Genomic DNA, 21,228 nt, shown 5'->3' with positions numbered 1-21,228 from the left:
GCACAAAAAGTTGGGTAACAACTTCTTACTCGAGAATGTCCCTGCACATGAAGCAGATCAAGTCCTGCACATTATCGTCTGAAAAACCAAAACATTTCTTCATCGTATACCTGAGTTTTGTAACAAATGAGGTATATTGTAATCAATGACACTTAGAGATTCTCATCAACCAATTTTGTTTTGACAAGGTAGCTGTTTTGGAGGTTGGTATCAAGCTCTTAGCAAGAAATTTAATTAGTAATTATTAAAGGGTTATTATCAATAAAGGCTAACTTTTGGAAACAGTCCTGCAATGTATTTAGATAAAGACTAGTTAATGCAGGAACATATCACAAGAATCTATAGCTGACATTTACGACTCATTCCACAAAGCTTTGTGAGCATTCGATGACATGTGGTGAAAGACTTGTCAGCCAAGAATCACTTCACAACACATCAGCTTAAAAGCCCCAGCTTCATGTCCAAGTATTCATGTCTGAGGGCGATGACTGCTAGTTTTGTCAAGCTGTCATAAGGTGAACCCTCCAATGCCCTCGGTAATGTCAAGATGAATCAGCAATAAAAGGTACTGATGTGGATGTTTGCAAACAGCAACGTGAATGATATCTTCACAGACACAAACACAGATAGAGGCCGTAGCTGCATGGGAGTAGTGCCTGTGGTGAAGAGTTTACCCTCTGATCGTGTAAAAGCAGGATTGGCAGCAGTGAGCACACAGAGTAAAGCATGGGATTAATATAGCAGCAGTAGACCCAATTACATCTATTAAAACCCACTCACAAAAAAAGAGACCAACCAGAGACAGATACATCATTAACAATACACATACACACAGTTAGTTTGTTAACATACTGTAGGCCATATGTGTCATATATAATATAATATAATTTACGTATTAAAATAATTTCACCAAAAGTAATAGTGTTACTGTTTTTATATACACTGCTCCAAAAAAATGTAGGGAACACTTAAATCATACATTAGATCTTGATGAAGAGGAGCTAACGACACACTCATGACCACATGAGGCCGGGCATTGTCCTGCACCAGGAAGAACTCATGACACACTGCACCAGCATAATGTCTGAAAATCATTCTGAGGTTTCATCCTGGTACCTTACAGCAGTGAGGGTGCCACTGGTTATGACATGGAGGTCTGTGTGACCCCCCAACGATATGCCTCCCCAGACCATCACTGATCCACCGACAAGCCGGTCATGCTGGATGATGTTACAGGCAATATGTTCACCATTATATTGCCAGGCTCAAGCTTGTCACATGTGCTTAGTGTGAACCTGCTCTCATCTGTGAAGAGAATAGGCAACGGTGGCAGTCTGCTGATTTTTGTGTTCCCTGGCCAATTAAGCTGCTGGGTCCTGGGCTGTGAGCACATGTCCCACAAGAGGACATCAGGCCCTCATGCTACCCTCATGGTGTTTGTTATAGAACAGGTCTGTAATATGCACACCAGTAGCCTGCTGGAGGTCATTATATAGGGCTCTGGCAGTGCCCCTCCTGATCCTCTTGGCACAAAGGAGCAGATACCGATCCTGCTTCTGGGTTGATGCCCTTCTATGGTCCTGTCCAGCTCTCCTCATGTAACAGACGTTCTCCTGGTGTCTCCTTCATGTTCTTGAGACTGTGCTGGGAGACACAGCAAACCATCTTGCGACAATCAAATGGTTGGTCCATCCTAATAAAGCTGGACTGTTCAACCTGATCGGGTTGCAGGTATCGCCTCATGCTACCAGTAGTGACACAAAACTAGAGAATAATCTGTCAGGAAAGATAAGGAGAGAGCAGCTGTCTGTGGCAACCACATGTAAATCCATTCCCTTTTTGGCAGGTGTCTCTTCATTGTGCCTGTTGTCATTTTCCTTTGCACAAAGCAGGTGAAATTTATTCTCAATCCCTTGTTTTTCCTACATGCACAGATTGATATCTGATTGTAACTGAAGTTTTACTGACTTGGTGTTAATACTGTGACGATTAAGTGTTCCCTTAATCTTTTGGAGCGGTTGAATATTTTCCAATAAAACTCAAACATAACTTAACAGAATAGGACGAACTTATATATAATATATAATAACAAACTAAAATAAATAAAATTTGACAGCAAAATATTAATATTTAAATTGAGCAATATTAAAATTGGCCTTTGAAAACATGCAATCCAGTCAAACTCAAATAAATGAGACAGCATATTAATAGATACAGCACAATGACAGTGATACATGACAATAATCAAAACGTAACAATTTCACACGCCACATGTCCATTAAAAAGGAGTGAGCAGACAACAGAGCGCCGCATGCTACTGAGTGGTATGAAAGCATTGAAAAAAATAGATGACAAACACAGACACAAGAAGGGAACAGAGCTGTCAACCTCTCAGCGCTCAAATGACAGCATTTGCTAAACCGAGCAGAAAAAAAAACCTTTGCTCCTGAAAGGAGGATTCCTCCAAAGACAGTGACTCATATACCTTTGACAAAAACCTCCGTGATGCACTTCTCCTCCCCGACCACGCACTCGTACATGGCGTCATCCGAAAGGTTGCACTTGTTGATAGTCAGTGTCCGCTTGTTGCCCACGCTCTCAAACACATACCTGGACGCACAGGGATGATGGAGGAAGATTACATGAGGATGATAAAGACCAAATGAGAAGAGAGAGAGAGAGAGAGAGAATAACTGCTGTAAATCCGAGTCACAATCATTCACAAAGGGCCTGTCGACAACAGAGTGACTCATAGTTTTAGACCAAGACAGAGAATCCACACATTCACACAGAGCTTCAGAACACACAAGCACTGTATGTGGTGCTTTTGCTTTTGAACACACATAGTGAACAAATATCAAAAGACTACAGTAGTGCCTTTCTCTCTTCACAAAGGTAGTGATGGGAACGATTTCCATGGTTACGCTCTTTACAAGCTTTCATATCAGAGAACACAATTGTATGAAACTTAATGTTAACTGCTTTAAGGCTGAGCTACAGTTGAGTTGTTTTGTAAAAGGATGATATATTTTCACCCATGTCTGTTTGTTGGTTTATTTGTCGGAAGGTTTATGCAAATTGACTAAACTGATTTAAGCGTGTGAGCAATTTGGTGCGGATGGAGATTGTTCGGCCTTAGTAGAGGTAGACATTTAAGTGCCACTCTAGCTTAGACCCTGTAAAAGACTGTCGTAAGTCAGAGCATCCACGTTTGTGCATGCATGTGCATCTTCTTTTTACTAAACAGACATTTACGAATGTAACAATTTTGGCACCTACTTCATCCACAAGGCAGTTTAACTCAACTACTGGGTAGAAATTACCAGTAGAAGAATTGTCAATGGAATAGTTTTTTTTATCAGTATAAGTAAAATGGGAGAAATTGCATTGGAAACCGACTTATTAGAATGGGACACTCCTCAAAAGTTACATCGGTCTAAGGTGAGCTTCAGTATTAATAACAAAACAGTAGATCTAAAGTGTATAGAAAGTATTTTTGGACCATATTCATACGTATTTTATTGTCTTAAACAAACACGTATCCCAAAGTTTTCTGTTTGAAATTAAACTACAAAGACCAGGATTGTATAATTCTGTCTCTATGCTCATTTTAGGGAATTGAAATCATTAAACCACTGTCTCTGTCTGTAACCTAGAACATTTGATTAGTTAGAGCTGGATGGTCGCAGTGCAAAGCCTGGAAGCTCCTCCTTTGAGGCTCCATTCAGGGCAAGAAAAGACCCCTCTGCCATAGTAACTGTCTTAATCAAAACAGGAAGAGGCCTGCCTCACTTCAATGAACAGCATGAAGCGCCTCAAAATGGCAGATGGCGGAGTCACTGAAAAAAATGCCAATTGCGACAGCTGTACTCTCTTCAATAAAACACCAATGGTTGCCTTTGAAGGAGGAGGGGGAAAGAGCAAAGAGGCGGATGACACAGACTCTGGTAAGAGCTCAGCAAGCTAAAGACGCTCTAACATATATATCTCCCGTTTGTCATATACCAAAGTCAGAGCTTTAATAAACCATTTACACAGCACTGTTAAGTCACTGTAAAGTTTCATGGCATATTGACACATACGTTTTTCTCTAATACAACTTATAGTCCAACAAATGACTAGTTGCATTTTTCGGTATAACATTAGCTACATAATCAAATCATGAAGCTAACTTGCTAAATTATCAATGTCAAGCATGGTTAGCCATTAGCCTGTGTTAGCGTTATCATTTAGCAATTACATTTGGAAATAATGTATAACTGATACACAGTTAAACAGTTAAGTTTAGGAAAGTTGTTTTTGTTGTGTTTTATTTTTTAAAGGAACACGCTTTACCACAAGTCCTAGACTTTTGCAGATCACAGCTCGACAGAAAAATTAAGCCAATGAGTGAGCTAATTGGACACAGTTACTTCCAGCCATGTCTGAGGAACGGACCAGACTGAAGGATTGTAGTTTTAAGATGGCAAAGATCATGACTAGAAAGTTGGAGGAAAGACACTTTAGAGGAGAGCGTTTAGTTGAATAGATGGATGAACTAGTCATTTATTTCCATGTTCACAAAGTCATCATTATTCATGGACAGGAACTTTTATATCATTGTCTTGATTTTTTATACTGTGCATTAAGTGGTTTAGATTTATATTAAGGCTATCAGGGAGTTAAGTTCGTGAAACGCTGGATTTGGACAGTTGGCTGTCAGTCTGCAACCATGTACCCAATCACTGAGGCTGCTTGTTAAATAGAACATGCCCACATACTTCCGTACCATCATGGTCCACTACACAAACACATTCCACATACACACTACATATACACCTCCCAAACAGTAGTAATTGGCTCACTTGGCTGATGGCTTGATTTCCGTTCCATTTTTCAGCCACTTGACTGAAGCGTTGGGGTCAGCCAGGTCCACACTGATCTGGATCCTCTTGCCCTTGAGCACTGAGTAGGCTGGTTCCAGCTTCCTGATGAAAGCTGACAGTAAAGTATCAAGTTAGTGTAGTTCAACCACTGCTTTTATAGCCAAATAATCCGTAAGTGCCAACCCAGCAGCGAGCATATGCAAGCACACATTCCACCTGTCGTCCCAGCTATAAAACTTGTCCCCCGAGGCCTTTAAACACTGAGAGCTTTCCTTTCATGTCTGCCGCCTCACTCCTAGTACACAGTCTGCTTTTGCCTCATAACCCCTCTCTTGTCTCTTCCCTCAATCCTCACCGTCACTCTTCTTGGGCTCCACCGCCTTCTTCATTTTCTTCAGCCTGCTCAGCATGCCCCTCAGGTCTGTGATGCCGTACTGAAAGGCAATCTTCTCGTAGTCACAGGGCTTGGCGTCCTTTAGGATTTCCCAAACATCCACTTCCTCTTTGGGCCCCTGATCTTTCTCCTTCCTGATAATGTGAATGAAATCCCATTTAATAAGACAGTTCAGGATAAAAGATGCCTCTCGGAAAAAGTTAATGACTTTACCTTTTCTTGAGCAACGCACTGAAGTCAAGATCACCAGCATCCTCATCTGCATTTCCACTGGAGTTAAAAAAAGAATGATTTGGGAGATTAGCATGGTATTTTTATAGGGAGTAATAAAGCAGCATTGATAATGTACTTCCAGTAACGATTTCCATTTGATTCCACATACCTATCAATAGGCACAGAAATTACAATACACAATTATAACACCAACAAAAGCAACATGAGCAGATACAAGAGCACACAGTTGTCTTCTCAAGAATCAGTGCCTATTGTTAATGCCTACCCCTTTTTCATCATCTATTTCAGATAGATGCAAAAATAGCATGTGTGAGAACACAGAGCACAGCATTTGATGAAGTTACCATCATGCCCTAAATTCAAGTGACAGAGATCCCAACAGAAAAGCAACACGTAAGCAACAGACATAACAGAAATAAGCCATAAGAAACATGTTTGAACAGAAACTTAAATATGAGAGATACAGGACATTTAAAAAAAACACTTCCTCATGAAAGCGTGTGTATAGGAAAGTAACATTTCGTTATGATTAGCATTGTGTATAAAAATCCTCAGACGTACTGTGGCACCCCTGTGTTTTGGCTGCTATGGTTCAAATCCAAAAGATCTCAGTGACTCTTTGTGAGTGAAATGCAATCTGACTCTGCAATTTTTTTAAAGATGGCTGAAGTGGGAAGTGTGTTAGCACAGATGTCGCCCAAGGTGATGTTATATGTGCATCAGTGCATGGGAAGGACCCCCCATTGATTAAAGGGAAAAGATTACAGTTACATGCTGAATAACAAGAGAAGAACTTAACAGACGGGTGGGGAGGGGATACAGTTGAGTTTCTCTGCATAAGACGTTTCCCTCACATGCACGTTTGCAACTGATGGGGGAAAATTTACGTCATCAGTCATCCTCTCGTACTCATCAAGGTGACAACTACTATATGTGGCACACACCAATAAAGGTCTACAGGCTCGAGTGATTGTTGATTTCCACTGTGAACAGGCTTGGCAGCGCCTTTACAGTATAGAATGTATTTCCCCTGCCTGGTTGAGGCTCATTGAACCCCTCGGAGAGAGCAGGATAAATGCCATTAAATTCAAAGCCATTTCTGAGTGATCATGTTTGTTCTATGGTAGAAGGGTTCACCCAAGGATAACATCCCTCCATGTTATCCTTGCCATGCAGATTGAAGTAAACATTCCCAGGGAGATAATGCTCTCGCTCACATGGTTCACTTCATCAAATGGTTGAGTGTATTGACTGCAGCCTTTGCTGACTCCAGTAGTTGTCTACACAATGGCTCCCACATGATTACCACTTTGTGTTTCCTTTTTTTTGGCATTTATCCGTGCGTAAGACTGTTAAAGTTTAAATCCTGCATGTTCTTTAACAAGCCTGCAAGCATACTCACAACTCAATGCATACTTTTTCAAAAACACAGCTCTAAACACTTTGGGAGAAATGAACAGACGAGTGCCAAAGAATGCTATGTAGTCCACAGAATATTTTCTATTTCCCTTTGAAGCCTTTTCCACCACAACCAGTCAGAGAAACAACAACAAGAAGAGGAGAAAATAGCCCAATATGCCCCAGGCATGAGACGGAGAGCTTGGGCTATTTCAGACATGAGACATATACATTAAAGGCTGGATTTGAAAGACCTCAGATGAATAATGAGTGAATAAGCTGTATGTATAAAGCAGTGGTTCCCAACCTGTCTGATCCAGCCCTTCCAATGAACCATCACAATCACAGATCCATACTTTTGTTGTCTATTTCAATCACTTATTCAACATTGATTTAACCCTACATTTACTCTTGTTTTTCTTCAATCATTACTTTTAACTATTGAATCTATCTTTTACTTCTATGTTGCCCTTTTTACCCAACTTCTTTTGCTGTTACTTTACTTACTGACCTAATTACTCTGAACATATTACCTTTAACTACCTTTTATGTCCTTCACCCATGTATGTGTTAAATTTAGATTTTTTGACAGATTACCCAGTACTTCTTCATTTCAATAATGTATCCTTTACGTTAGCATTCAATAATTTATACATGATATGCGTCAATTATTTACTCTCTGTTTTTTGCTAACCTATTCTGCTGTTACTTTTAGCTAACAAGTTCGACCCTATTACCTTTAGCTGTCTGTTACATTTCACACGCTCAAACAAAAAAAGATCCAATATATCCATTATCTTAGATTTCTATACCATTTTAGCTATATATATTAAGCATCAACCCTTTACGTCTCTTTTAAATATGTATCCATTACTTTTAGCTATGGAAACCTTTAATCATCCTATGCTTTTAACAATTCATCTGTTAATTTAATGATATATTTCAAACTTTTTTTTATGTCCTTAACATTTAGATTTAGTCTGATTACTTGCTACATTTCTCTTAATCGCAACAGATAGTGTTACATCTAATTCAATACGAGTATATCTTTTACATAGAATATTTCTACTTTGTCAAATTATTCACGATCTATCCACACACCCCCTGGCAACTACATATATACGGTGTGTGGGGTACAAGTAGCCCCTGTTAGGAATCACTGTCGTAAAGAATGGTGTCAGACCACATGTATTTGGTTATACTGCTATAATACATTTTAGAATAAACACAAAGATGTTGGATTTATTTCCAAATTGGAAAAAAGAACCTTCATACTTACCATATGGAGACTGAGCTGCATGACCTCCACATAAGAGGTGTTTAACACACTCATCAGTTCTCTCTCCAGCAACATATTGGAGTTTTAACCAACTTTTCACTTTTCATTTATCACACCGACCTCATCTCTCTCCCTCTCTCCCTCATACCAGCACTCTGCACATACGCACACTGACATCCTGTCCAAAGCACAATATGATGCTGTCTTGTTGCATATTGTTTTTTTCTCATCTTACCTGTGCCCATATGATCAAGCTCTAATGAGGAAAGGAAATAATATTTTTAAACACAAATTACAAATATGGAGACTCGAGCTGTCAGTGCGAAGCTGTCGGCTGATTTACGATCACACAGCACACGGTACAGTACATAACAGCTAAAATAAAAAAACTAATTAAAAAGCTACACAGTAACATATGTAGTTAGGAAGAAAGCTTCTCAAATTTACTGTATCTGGGAGATGTTTTTGGACTTAAGAATGGTGACATTGAAGAGGCATTGGAAATGTGAAGTGACTAATCTGGTGTGAGGAATGTGCGCTGTGCTCTGTTCCAAGTTTGTGACTATATTTTATTTTACTTATATATATATATATATATATATTTATATTTAATTTTGTTTTAATTTAGTTTAAACTAAATAAGTATTTTCATTGTAATTCTTTGTCCTTGAATTGATGTTTTAATCATAATTTAGCCATTTTTGTGATATTTGTATTATTTACTGACATTTGATACTGCCATATGTTCAGGTTGGGGAAGGTTCATGTATGTATGTAAATTGATGTAAATGTATAAAACAGTATAAAACCAATAAATATATGTTTCAAAATAAAAAAAAATAAAAAGCTACACAGTCCCAGGAAACATATAGAGACACTTTTGCACAGGGAGAAGCAGAGACAGAAATAGACTGAAACAGAGTGAAACAGATACATATAAAAAAAAAAAAAAGTCCCTTCAGAGACTGTCGCCAAGATGTGATGAAATACACCAGACATAAACCATGAGGGACTCCAGGTGAAGCAAACCAGCAAGGCGGGAGACGCACCCAGACGTGACAGACAGAGAAAGATGGCAGACAGTCTGACTCGTACAAAGTCAGCTACAACTGAGGGATAGACAAACACATGCGCAGAGACTCGTTGAGACTGACAGATGCCCAGAGGCAGCGATCTACAGAGGAGCATAAGGGAGACAGTGTGACGGGTGACATGTGGAGTTGGCCCTCGCCAGCACTGACACTCACGATCGCTTAAACGACTCCAAGATGTTGTCCTGCTGCTCCTCTTGTGCAGCTGAAACCACACAGAAGGACAAAGGCTGGTGAGAATGCGGCTAGGTTAATTCATTACACAGCAGGCTTGAGCAGCAAGGGAATAATGGACTGACGACCTGGCTAGGCCACTAAATGATAGGACCTAATGTGTATCGCACTCACTGACTTCTTGGCTGACAACGCAAGTTACGTAGTAATGGCGGAAATGCTGAATGGAAGATGACAACGATGGGATTAAGTGTCTGTCTCAGGACCTACCCTGCACGGCGATGTCGAAGTAGCAGACGTCGCACTTGTCTTTGGCGCCGACCTCGCAGCGGTAGCCACCTGCGTCTCCATCCACGATTTTGATGATGCTCATTTCGTAAGTGTAGATCTGACGGAAAGAGAATAGGATGTTATTCCATCAACACCCATACACACACACACTCTCATACAGTACATGGAGAGATATGCGGTACGTGCTCACAAACATGTGCAGTTTTATAAAGGCAACACAGATTGACTGATAATGTTTTGCTGATTAAGGCATAGGAGCAACTTTGGCCATTCTTCCAACATGGCTCAGTCAGCAGGACGGTCGTTGCAGCTTGTTTGATTATGTATTCATCATTCCCTCCATTTTACTTTCGACCATTCTTCTCGAAATTCAATGCAAAAACAAGAAAATAGGCATCTGCATCTTTATGAATGTACTTTTTTACAATTCAGCAAATCTTTTAACGTGTGTGTTTATAAATACAAGATGGTTGGAGGGGGAGTATCTTTTTGTTTAAGTGTGATAAAGTGTATGTTATTGTATGTTAAGCAGCTCTTGTGGTGGACAGGAAAATGGTTAATAAAATCCTACTGTTTTTGTATTCTTATATTTAGTTTGAGGTTCTATATACAAATATTGACTAATATAATTACAAAATCTAGATGGTTCTTAGTGCCATAGTAAAATCAATTATTTTGTTTGTGAGATTCATTAGCTGTACAGTTGTTCAATTACACTATATTAGCTGTCTGGGAAAGTCCTTGTTTATCGATTCCCATTTTCTCTTCTCATTTTGAAGAAATTCTGCACAAGCATACATGAATGCAATATTAGAATATCCTTTTGGCTTTGACGAGGAACTCTGCATTTGTGGCAATGTGGTTTCAGAAACCTTTTTGTATTTCAAACAATAATACTTGGCATTTGCGTTGTTGAAAAAACTGCAGAGATGAATACACTGTTGAGCCGAAGAATTTCAGCTTCAGTTAAAGAAATCCCAAAACAAAAAGATGAATAGCCTAAAGCCATAATTACTGCTCTATGAGGCTGCAGCACAATGGCTCATAATTCTAATTTCAGCATGCTAACTGGGAAACCATCAAATTTTCCTGATTATTTAACAAACTTTAAAACCATTTCCCTGAGGATGTGCAAATCCTTGACCTTTAGGTGATGTCAGAAAAAGGTCGGTAAGATTCATCCTGTCGAGTCCGAGTTAAGTTGTGTTTTCTTTTCTGTTTTTGTACATTTACAGTTTGTTCCTGTTTTATTTTGTTACTTTCCGTGTTTCATTTCAGTGAACTTCACTACCTGTCGTTGCATTCCCACCCTTTATTGATTACCTGCCCACCTCCATTAGTTTCACCTCTATCTAGTTTACTCTGTGTTTCTCTTCTCTTCTCGCCGCGTCACTTCTCTGTCAGCGACACAGCAGTTTCTCTGTGTTATCCTGAGTAAGGTTATGACCCACTGTTGTTTTTTGATCTCGCCTTTTTACCCCTTTTGTTTCGGATACCTCTGCTTGTCTGGACTGACTCTCTATTTAGACTGTTTTTAGGATCTCTCTACAGGTGAAGTTTGCATCTGGGTCCTTTTCTTGCTCTAGGGTGACATCCTTATAGGACAAAGGTTCATGACAATTCATTAAATGTATTTTTTCTTGCTGTACCAACAAAGTGTATCAGTTTACAAAGATGGACAACATGTCTCTACTTCCTCTTACTGTTCAGATACAGGTGCTGCCGTCTTTAGCTGTTGTTCATCTTTAAACCAAACAGTTGAACATACATCAGTGTGATACAAAAACACTGTGTGATTTTTTTTAAATGTCATATCCCATCTTATCTGCTAACATGGAGGAGGCGAACACTGCAGCTAGCCCGCAAGATATTTTCTGCCTCACTCGTGTATTAGAGCTTTCATATTGTCCATCTTTAAATGCAGTCTGTTGTCTGGACCCAGTGGTGGACCAACTGATCTGCACACACATTGCCATCCACAAAGCCACACAGCTCGCACAGCCTTACATCTACGTGTAGCAGTGAATGCACAGACACACATTCAGTGCGAACATGCCCACCTTGGTGTTCCTGTCATAAGTCTCTTTAAACTTCAGGTGCTTTCCAGCTTTGCTACCAAGGTCGAGCCACTTCCCCTTCAGCCATTTCATCGTCGGCTTCCTTGTTAATTTGGTGGAGTCCACTTTAGCAACAAACGTGATGTCCTTGCCTGCCAAGAACAGTAATGAAATGCAGCGATTAATTAAAATTGATTAACTGTCTTAATTCCAGCTACTATTTGGCCTGAAGTCAGCCACTCCCTTCATTTTGGAAATAATTCAGGATTTTTACGGCAGATCACCTTTTGTTGCCGTGATGGTCTCCGGCTTCAACACAAACAAGCCGGTCTGCTCGCCCGTCTGAGGTTCCTCCCCCGGTACAAGCTCTGTAACATGTGTGTTATATGGAGGGATTACAGGGGACAAATTAAAGCAAGAAAAACACAATCTGGTTCAACACCAAGATAAAGACACGACAAACAGATTGAAAAATACAACAGAAGACGAGGCGATCAAGCAAACCACCAAATCAGCAGTTTTCTCAACCCTGGTGCTTTAACATTTAAAATAGACACTTGCTGATCGTTAGGGAAAAAGTGTTATTTGAAAACGAGAAGTCTTAAATCACTAAATCCTACCCTCTGAGCACAGGGATCTATTTATTTTGCATAGTTATTTAACAATGAAACTGAGCAACAGTCTTTCCATGAGGCACAACCATACAGCGTGTCTACGTAAGGCCTTTGCTGTTTCATTGTATAAACCATTTGGGACCATCTGACGTGTGATAGGCGACTAAGGAAGCCGCTGGAACAGACTGGCCCCAGGGAATAAAGAAACTCCTCAGATCACCTCTGAAGACATCACATTAGAGATGACTCGGCAATCTGCTGCCACCCTGACAGAATACGCTGAAGCTGTACACTCTTATCTTGACGATGAAAAAAAACGAGCAGCTCTTTTATCCGTTCACTTGTTTCTGTTGCAAGTAAATTGATGAAACCTCTGTAAGGTGTTTGCTTGTCAGTTGAGATGCTTTACAGACAAAACGCTAACGTATCAATTTCTCTTACCATCAGGAGGCAACTCTGCATCGCAAGGGGGAAAAAAAGAAAGACAGAGAGAGAGAGCGGGGGAACACGTCAGTCTGTGCAGTAACTGTGCTGCGCTGTTAAACATTAATTGGCCCAATGATGGTCTTGACTTGAGGTGAGGAACACTCACACGTTCCATCAACGTGCTCTCACACTCCAAAAAACACTCCTCCAACTCCAATTAACAAATCCTGTTTTTTCCTTTTACCAAAAAGAAACCACACAACTGTTAATTGGAAACATCTTCAAACATTGTGTTCAGATATCACTTAGTCTGCGCTGAATTCACGAGTTTGTAACTTACATGAATTTTTACCTCCGCCAAGGAGATTATGAGTTTGAAGGATTTATGCTAAAACTACAGCACGGCCTTCCACTCTTTGAATGTTTGTGCGGATCGGGATCAGGGTGCGGATTCAGATTTTTTTTGTTGATTCATTGATTTCTCCAAAAATAATAAATGTATCTGGATGAAAAAAAGTCTGGCATATTTAAGGGCCTGATATCTATGACTGTGTTCATAAAATAAAAATCCAGATACAGTGAATTTAAATGTGGTTTCACAAGGGGACTGTTGGGCCGTGGCGGAGGTTTGCAGTCTTTCTGTTTTCTCTTGTTTCTTTTATACATAGAGTTTCATAACAAAGTGTTTATACTCAAGCAATAGGTACAAAATAATGCCACATTGAACCACCAATCAAGTAGAGTGAGTAGCACCCCGGGTGGACATCCATTGGACACGCACAGTTTCTGAGAGAATGGATCCAGGGTCACATGTCAAATAAGGTCATGCACCTCCATAAATTCAGAGAGCCACACTGTCTGCGCCTCTTCCTCTCTCTCTCTCTCTCTCTCTCTGCTTTTATGGGCTCAGTTAATTTGATCTTTTAATCAAAAGTGCCCCTGAGGACAGATCCAAGTTCAGATGTTCAGGATGATTTAAAAGGTTTCAGTTAGAATGCTAAGTGGGTGAAGCTGATCATGGAATGGTATCCGGGGGGCACTTTTGAATGTTTGCACTCTTATTTATTTATGTCACATTGGACACTGGCTGTGTTCTGGCTGAGGGTTGCTAAGTGAATTTAACTCCGCTGTCCTTGGCTCTGGGAACGTTTGGCTTTTTTGGACAAGCCCACCCAGACTAATTGACTGAAACCCTGTGCAAACGTTATTCATATTTCGGGTGATTTGTAACAACCCACAAAAAAAACTAAGTGGGAAAGCTTTATTTTTATGGGATCATTAATTTCCCAAAATATAGTGATCCATTCAAGAAACTTTCAGAAGTAATTCTATTTTTGCGGAAAACAGAGACCAAGTTTGGAGTTAATTGGAATTTGACTTCCTCAGTGCAGCAAAAGCAAATGCCCAAGAACAACATACTGTCTATGTTCAAGAGACGAAACCCTCCTACAGCATGTGGAAAAGTCAGGTTAAATGATTATGATTATATAATGATGAAGGTCCTAACCTGAATGAGATGGTCATTCAAATCCTAACCTGAATGAGATGGTCATTCAAATCCTAACCACAATGTTTAATCCAAACCTTAACCAACTTATTTTGACCCAAATCATGGGTCAAAATAAGTTGGTTAAGGTTTATTTAACCAACTTATTTTGGATTCTGGATTTACACAGAAGCAGCTGTGTAAATCCAAATTACACAGCTGCTTCTTCCCCTTGCCCAGTTTGGGGCCTAAACTTATCATCTACTGACTGATCATAACCACAGCACCATCACTTTATACATGACAGGTATGGTGCGTGTCACCAGCCGCTGAAAGGGTTATCTGACCAGAAAAATCATTTAAAATTACTTTTAGCTAGTTTAAAAGCAGTCGCTGATTTGAGGGGAAATTTTCAAGAACATTTATGCTCCCCAAAAAACATTATCTTCTTTTTCTTCACGTAGAGCTACATATGAAATGTACATGCACGAATTGCATGTTTACTGACTAAAACAATCTTGGATGCACTAACTCAGCATGTAATTGAAATTGATTATTTGTCTGGTTACTGTTTAAACGCTGTATTTGACTTATAATTAAATCCAAATTACACAGCTGCTTCTAGGAAATTATTAGGAAAAGATCAGAAATTCATGGACTCAGAAAATCTGTTAAATACCAGGTAATTTAATACTTAACCCCCACGCTGGGTATTGCGGTATTGAAATAGTAACATCTACCCATTCCATCCATAAATGATAGTCCTATACATAGAATGTATAGTAATATAATTTCACAGTTATTACTTATTCAGTATATCATCAATTTATCATCAGAGCACCAGAAGATAGGAAACACTGGGTCTCAAATTCCCTCAATCACGTTAGGTTATAAATGATGAATGAAAAAATCTGCAGTCTTACACTGAGCTGCTATATTCTCCAGCAGTAAGATGATGTAGTAAATCCACATGTTGAGCACAGCCAATATAGATTCCCAGTCAAATTCAGACACCAATATATCAGCCGATATATTTATATATCACAACATTAATACATTTTATGCCTGAATGCACCTTTTTTCTGCATTGTTAATTCTTTAAAAAATATTTTTTGATAACAGAAAAATCCAATGCAGACACCAATATGTATGTGAAAAGTGTCGTATTGGCTGATTGACAGTCAGTCAGGCTCAATCCACACAACACAAACATGATATATACCCTACACAAGTCAGGATATATCTCCTTTTTTTCATAAACCAGACGTCATCAGTTCATTTCCCATTTAAAACACTCAAACGTACCCTTGGATGCTTTGGTGAAACCAATTAAATCACTTTACTTTTAATCGCTTTGAAAGCTTTATTTTTAATTGCAAGTCGCTGTCACAGGCTACTCTGTTGTGTGTTATATTTGTATTTTATGTATTTATGTTACTGTCGACTTGTTTCATGTGACAGTTCATTTGACTTTGACTTGAGTTGCTTTTAAGTTGTGTGTTTGTGTTGCCTTCATCCTTTTCTTCTACTTCCCTTCATCTATTTGCTGCAATGCACTCTGTCACATTTGTTTGTTACCAAAATAAAGTTAATTTTGTGGTTATTTATGCTCTCGATGTCCAGAAATCAATGTCCCTGCAAATATGATTATCCTCATAATTACTAAATCAGCGCAGTAGAAGATGATCTAAGTACTGGCCGTCACCAGAGCAATCCCAGGCTTCAGGAAGGAAGAGTTTCAGACCATCAGATGCCCAAACACATGAGTTGCAGGCAGAAAAATGGAAAGCACAAGCAGGCTGGGAAATAATGATTTATGTCTTTTTCTTACCATCCCTAGGGTCATTGTTCTCTGAATGAAAAGAAAGTCGGCATATGGAAATCAGTCAATGGAGGGTTAAAACTCTTCCCATAGTAGTTCTGTGGTTTCCTGTGTGTGTGTGTGTGTGTTAGTGTGTGTGTGTGTGTGTGTGTGTGTGTGTGTGTGTGTGTGTGTGTGTGTGTGTGTGTGTGTTGTATTATGAATGAAAAAGCTGTTAAACAAAGATTTGATTAAAGACAGTGTTTAAGTCCAATTATATGTACAACTGCAATATCTTCATACACAGACACACTCTCTCTCTCATGTACACATACACACACATACACACACACACACACACACACACACACACACACACACACACACACACACACAGTACAAACACTCTACTGACAAAGCAAAGCCCTCACCTACAGCAGCCTGGGCCTCTGCTAATGAAGACTAAGCACAGGTTAAGCAGATAGACTGGACAACATGAGTTTAATGTTCTGCATGCATTTGATACACAAGCGTTCATGTGTACACACGGCACATAAACACACACTCATGTATGACAGAATAACACTCAGCTTCATGAACCAGCACTTGCTCTGTGAGGTATATTGATCCTTTTAGAGATAAATCGATGCAGGTTAGTTTAACAGATGAGTAAAGCTACAATGAGCACATACCCGCACACACACACCCACACACGCATACACACACACACACACACACACACATACACACACACACACACACACACACACACACACACACACACACACACACGTACACACACACACATACACACACTGACAAAACGGTTAAGCCACAGGGCAGCGCTCACTCTCTACAACCAACTGCATCTACCCCATTGAAAGTGATGTAATGTGAAAGGGAAACAGCAGCAATTAAAAAAATATATAAAAGAAATTTTAACAATAAAATCAGTCTAAATGATGTGTGTTGTAAGAAAATTGAATAAGCAATGTTACTTTTGAGACTGGTGCACAGATTTTCAGGTACATTTTTCTCTCAAAATAGATACTTTCTTGGAAGTAACAACGCAATGTTACAAAGCAGCATTCAGGCCATCCACTTTTCAGGAATAACTTTTGTAATATTACAAGAATAAAATAAAATAATAATAAGTGAAAAACAAATTGTATTGATTTCATAAGTTGTAATTTTACATTAATAAAACCTATTTTTACTTTCTTCTTAATCATGTCAATAATCTCATAATATTGTGGCCTTTTTCAAGAAGTCTCAGAATTAGTTTTCCTCAATTTTCTCAATATGCTCCCCCCACCATGTTAGGTGTCTTTCACACAAACGTGCTCTTGACTCTCCCTGAAGAAAGTGAAGTTATTGAAACACAACAGGCACTTTTATATGAGGATTTACAAATGTTGGCAAAGTGCCTGATTAGGTCGTCATTGAAACATGAGATGAGCTGTGACGAACTAATATCTTGTCGGCCATGTTTTTTCAGGTCAGGTGTTGGCTTTTTGTTTTTGTCCTTGATACTTGGTCCATCATAAATTTCCGTGAGGTGGGGGGGCGTTTCTGTGCTTTTGCCACTTTTCCCCTTCAAAGACAACTTGAGTTTCAGCTTTGGTATAACTCACTGCTCTACCTCCTAATTGCACCTGCAGATACACACGCACACATTTAATCAGTGAGCCACATAAAGTTTATGCAATAATTCCACAAAAATTACTGACAGCGACACACACACACACACACACACACACACACACACAGAAACACGTGTACAACTTTCTTGCTCACGCAGTTGCTCCAAACTATGAACTGATTTATTCCAACAAATACACTTTGCACATTAATGTACAACAAAATAAATTCACAGGGGACTCGTTGCCTATAACTTTAACAAGCTTCTGGCAGAAGAAATCTACATAAACGTTAATATGTTGTATTTTAATGCCTGACAAATTGAAAACATGCAGCATTGCAGTGCGGTACGTGATTCTGCCTCATCCATACATGTGCGATGTATGTACATGGCTCACATATCACGGAGCTATACTCTGCTGTGGGATGCTAAACCCACGCAGCATCCTTTCAAACATTTAGCTGAATGCATTACCCTCAACTATGGATCGGGACATGAAAGGTCAATATTTTTCAGGCACAGTGGAAACTGAAATGAGAGAGAAAATGTGCCGTCCTCACTCTGTCTCAGACCTCTCCCTCACATTCACAAAACCGCATAATTTCCGAACCTTCACCAGGTTGAGTAACACACTGAACCTCATCGACAAACTGATTAGAAGTTAACTGTCTTGTCTTTAGTCGGCAGAAATGCTGCTGCTGCTGCTTCATGCTGCAAACACATGCATCGGTAATAAGTCAATGATATAACATCACACTGACAGGGATCATTCTCCTGCCTGTGACTTTACCTTTTATACATTCATAGCAACTATTTCTGCATTATTACTAACATTAGGGTTTGAATGCATTTACTTTTAATAGTCATTTTATTTACTTCAACTTTTTCTCAAATAACCTTCCGCTTGTTGGTTTGTTTATAAGTTCAAGATTTAACCAAATATACAGATGTACAGATTATCACTGATGTGGTAAAGGGTCAAGAATGAACTCTTACAATTTTGGTGCGGATTTCTTTAACATGGTGAGCATTATTTGTTGATTTCTCAGAAAATAAATAATGGATCTTGATGAAAAAAATCTGAGTGTGTGCAATCTGGTGTGAGTTTAATGGTCAAATGATAAGATGAGTAAAACGTACTCTGTAAATCGATTACCTTGTCTCAAAGTGATAAACAACTCTTGTTTTGTAAAGAAAGGGATTCACCGGACAAAACCCTCAGCTCTCGTCATTTTTAAGGAGCTGAAGTACAAAAAGATTAATTTGTGTTACAGTATGCATTCACAGATTTGATGGCACCCGATCTGCTCTTACTTCAAAGTCAAATACACACGTATGATATGTGTTCCTACACCCCGGTGCTTACCCATAAATTAAACACCTTCTATTTGGCTCCTAGCGCTTAATTTAATTATCATCTCTGGTGCTTAAAATAAACCTATAACATGTTCTCGATGCCAATAAAAGAACAAAAAAAACGTGTGTGTGTGTGTGTGCGGCAGTGACACAGGTGGGATCATGCATCTCCACACACAGTTCCATCACCACAGAAGTTCACTGCTTCTGTGTTTGTTTCACTCTCTACATCTTACCCTCCTCCTCTGCTGGATTCTCTGGATAAGGGGAAAGACACATTATTTTGCACAAGATGATGAGGATGATGATGAAGATGATGGTGACGTACAGACAGTAACATCAATGGGACACACACACACACACAAACACAGAGACTGATTGAAGTGTGTTTTTCTTACCCTTCGTTTCTGAAAATGACAGAAACAAGAAAAATGTATCAGCAAATTAAACACCCTTTATGGGAAGCTTTTATTCAAACATTTGTATTGCTGTGGTTATTATAGTTTAACTGTATAATTGCTGATTAGTGGACGTCTAACTCAAAAATAAATTGGATTTTTGAAGCACAGCTTGTGGCCTTAGATTAGATGTCATCAAGGCACTTACCAGCAGGGGCTGCTGGAGCCATATCGCCGTTGGCTTCTGCAATTAAACAACAATTATGTAAATTAATTTGTACATTCTCATTATTTCATATCATGCAACACCAGCAGCATAGTGTTAAGAAAGTCACAGTTTCAAGAGTGGGGACTCTAAACTGTTTAAAGAGCGGCAGCTTGTGATCTGAATCCTCAGGAGAAGTAAAATCATGGTAATTTCGACACATATCTGGGGGCACTTGTTCGTCACTGAATCCTTCTACAATGCTTTTTTAAGGTATCAAGCTATTTTACATGTGTGCATTCTCCTCTATACTGTGAACACACAACCACTAAGCGTTTCTAAATCCCACACCTTCACAAAGCAGTGGAAATAATGCACTTTAGAACAAACAGTTTAATTTGAATTACATAAACACACACTCACAAGCACCCGCACATGGAAGCTACAGTCATGCAACCTTGCTTTGTGCACAGCTTCTTGATTTCTGTAGGGTTTGCCTCAGGCAAAGGAGAGAATGTTGGATTTCAGCAGGGGAATAGTGCATTATTCAGATGGTTTACAGAACCAGTGAGGCTGAGATAAATATAATAAGTTGTTTCACAGATCATGAGGAATAATTGGGCTTAAAAATTCTGAAAGTGGCGGCCTTAAGACAAAAATGCTTCTGATAGGATAAGTACATCAAAGTTGCAGGATCCCAGATCTAGGTTACTTTAAAAGCTCAAGGGTGTCTAATGAGATGGCAGATTAGGCATGTTTCTGTCTGCAAGACAAACTAAAGCGCCTGGCTGCACAGTAATAATTCAACTTTGGCAGCATTCATATCTTAACCATCAATTTCATTAATTTCACAGGTCTGTTCCCTCATCACGACCCCTGTTTAAATGCTTTTAAAAATAGGTTTCACTTTGCCAGAGTTACAGCTAAGACAGTAATGGAAATTAAAACGCTGAGCCCGAGATGAACGATGACGACATCTTGACAGCTTCTGTCTCTCCAAACCACCAACAACAAGCCACAACTGACCCTGCAGAGCAAGTGTCCCATGAGTCCACTTAACAGTGGGTCTAAGATATCAAGGCTCGGCCTTGGCACTCCGCTTGTACTCAAGGCTGGCACTCTATGTCTGGAATACTGGTGACGGGGGGGGGCAACACTTCTATTTTGGATATGGGTTTTTTTCAGGCAGCAATCTGTTAATGCCTCTCTCAGCACCTCAGTCCAGGAGGGGGTCCGTGACGCACCAGGCAGTAAAAACTTTCTTTAGATTCCTGCTGAAGCAACTATATATCCCACGCCCCTCCTCTGTAAATCAGTCGGTGAATTTCAGTTTACATACTGTATGTGTTCCTCCAGTCCTCACTTTTCCTCTCTCGGCTGTTTTACCTTGATGTCAAGGTGTTTGCAAGCAGGATTTGATCTCTGACTCATCATGACATAAGAGAAAGAGGAGGAGGGTTTGTATCTGAGGAACAATCATCACCCTGAGAGACGACTGGGGTTTGAAATAAATGTCA

At 39.5% G+C, this 21,228-nt stretch overlaps 1 protein-coding gene across 1 annotated transcript in view; it reads right to left on the bottom strand.

Annotated features, from left to right (window-relative positions):
- mybpc2a (myosin binding protein Ca) overlaps positions 1-19,736 on the bottom strand; it is a 40,402-nt gene extending 20,666 nt beyond the window's left edge. The window contains exons 1-12 of the mRNA XM_061089828.1: positions 19,715-19,736; positions 19,507-19,515; positions 19,345-19,365; positions 17,753-17,765; positions 12,068-12,213; positions 11,787-11,935; positions 9,706-9,823; positions 9,418-9,466; positions 5,473-5,529; positions 5,221-5,393; positions 4,845-4,977; positions 2,486-2,610 (exon numbers count right to left, since the gene is read on the bottom strand). Of these exons, the coding sequence (XP_060945811.1) occupies positions 2,486-2,610; positions 4,845-4,977; positions 5,221-5,393; positions 5,473-5,529; positions 9,418-9,466; positions 9,706-9,823; positions 11,787-11,935; positions 12,068-12,213; positions 17,753-17,765; positions 19,345-19,365; positions 19,507-19,515; positions 19,715-19,736 (1,015 nt within the window). The remainder of the gene's footprint in view (positions 1-2,485; positions 2,611-4,844; positions 4,978-5,220; positions 5,394-5,472; positions 5,530-9,417; positions 9,467-9,705; positions 9,824-11,786; positions 11,936-12,067; positions 12,214-17,752; positions 17,766-19,344; positions 19,366-19,506; positions 19,516-19,714) is intronic.
- Between the last annotated feature and the right edge of the window lie 1,492 nt (positions 19,737-21,228).

This window comes from Limanda limanda, chromosome 17 (genome assembly GCF_963576545.1).
Source record: "Limanda limanda chromosome 17, fLimLim1.1, whole genome shotgun sequence".
NCBI classification, from domain to species: domain Eukaryota; kingdom Metazoa; phylum Chordata; class Actinopteri; order Pleuronectiformes; family Pleuronectidae; genus Limanda; species Limanda limanda.
The sequence above is the reverse complement of the archived record's forward strand: the minus strand, read 5'-3'. Positions and strand labels throughout refer to the sequence as shown.